Raw genomic sequence first — 1011 nt, 5'->3', positions numbered from 1 at the left:
AGATTGAGTTCGTGCGTCGACGAAGAAAAGCTTCAAAAGCTTCAAAAGTTAAAGGCAAACGCCATTACTAACACGCTAGAAGGGGGCCCACAGGCCACTCCATGGAGATACTCGTTGGCACCGATGGCAGGTTGATAATGCCGCTGTGGCGCCGAAGCGGCACGATAATCACAGCTCGAGCAGGAGGCGCCACTAAGATCACCGCTCGAGCGCCGTCACGCCGCCAAGCAACACCCGCGTCGTCCGCGCATGCGGCGCCTCGGCGTCGTCGCCTTCGCGGCGGCCGTGGGCCTCTGCCCCGGCCTCCAGACGACGCGCGCGCCGGCGCCCCCGGCGCAGACGCGGCGGCGAACAAACACCCCACCGAAGAACGGAAACGGCGTCCCGATCGCCACGACCTCCCTCGGCGCCAACCCGACCGACGACGACTGGTGGACGCCCTTCCTCGTGCGGCCGGGCCAGGACGAGGCCTACGCCATCCTCAGCGACTTCCAGCGCGGGGAAGCGGCGGACGACGCGTTCGACCACGCGGTCCACGGCGCCAAGTTCCTCGACGACCCCGAGTCGGGCGCCTTCCCGACGCGGCGCGCCGTCCTCTCGAACGTGCTCGAGGGCGAGGTCTCGTCGAGCTGGTGGGGCGCGATCCTCGAGGCCTTCGACAAAACGTCGTCCTCGGAATCCGAGCTCTTCGACGCCGCGTGGCAACGCGTGCGGGCGGACCTCGGCCCCGCGGGCGCCGACGCGGCGGGCGACGTCTCCCGCAAGGCCCACGCGGCGACGAAGTTGTTGCACACCTGGGCCTCGATGACGTCGACGCCCGCGGAGGCGAAGCTCGTTTTAGCGCGCGGCGCGCGCATCGCCGCGTACATCGCGCGGACGCCCTTCGGCGGCGACGCGGACATGGTCGCCGCGGCCCTGCTCTGCGAGGCGCACGAGGCGTTAGATGGTTTGCGCCTCGAGGAGATCCGAGCGTCCGTCGGCCCGGAAGCCGCCGGTTGGTCCGGGCCTCAA

At 69.3% G+C, this 1011-nt stretch overlaps 1 protein-coding gene across 1 annotated transcript; it reads left to right on the top strand.

The window, feature by feature from the left end:
• Nucleotides 1–249: 249 nt before the first annotated feature.
• AURANDRAFT_69571 (hypothetical protein) lies at nucleotides 250–971 on the top strand (the record flags this gene model as incomplete). Its single annotated transcript, XM_009045343.1, has 1 exon — nucleotides 250–971. A coding segment is annotated over one exon (722 nt), but the record flags the coding sequence as incomplete, so codon positions are not given.
• Between the last annotated feature and the right edge of the window lie 40 nt (nucleotides 972–1011).

This window comes from Aureococcus anophagefferens (assembly GCF_000186865.1).
Source record: "Aureococcus anophagefferens unplaced genomic scaffold AURANscaffold_2282, whole genome shotgun sequence".
In the NCBI taxonomy this organism is placed as follows: domain Eukaryota; class Pelagophyceae; order Pelagomonadales; family Pelagomonadaceae; genus Aureococcus; species Aureococcus anophagefferens.
The sequence above is the reverse complement of the archived record's forward strand: the minus strand, read 5'-3'. Positions and strand labels throughout refer to the sequence as shown.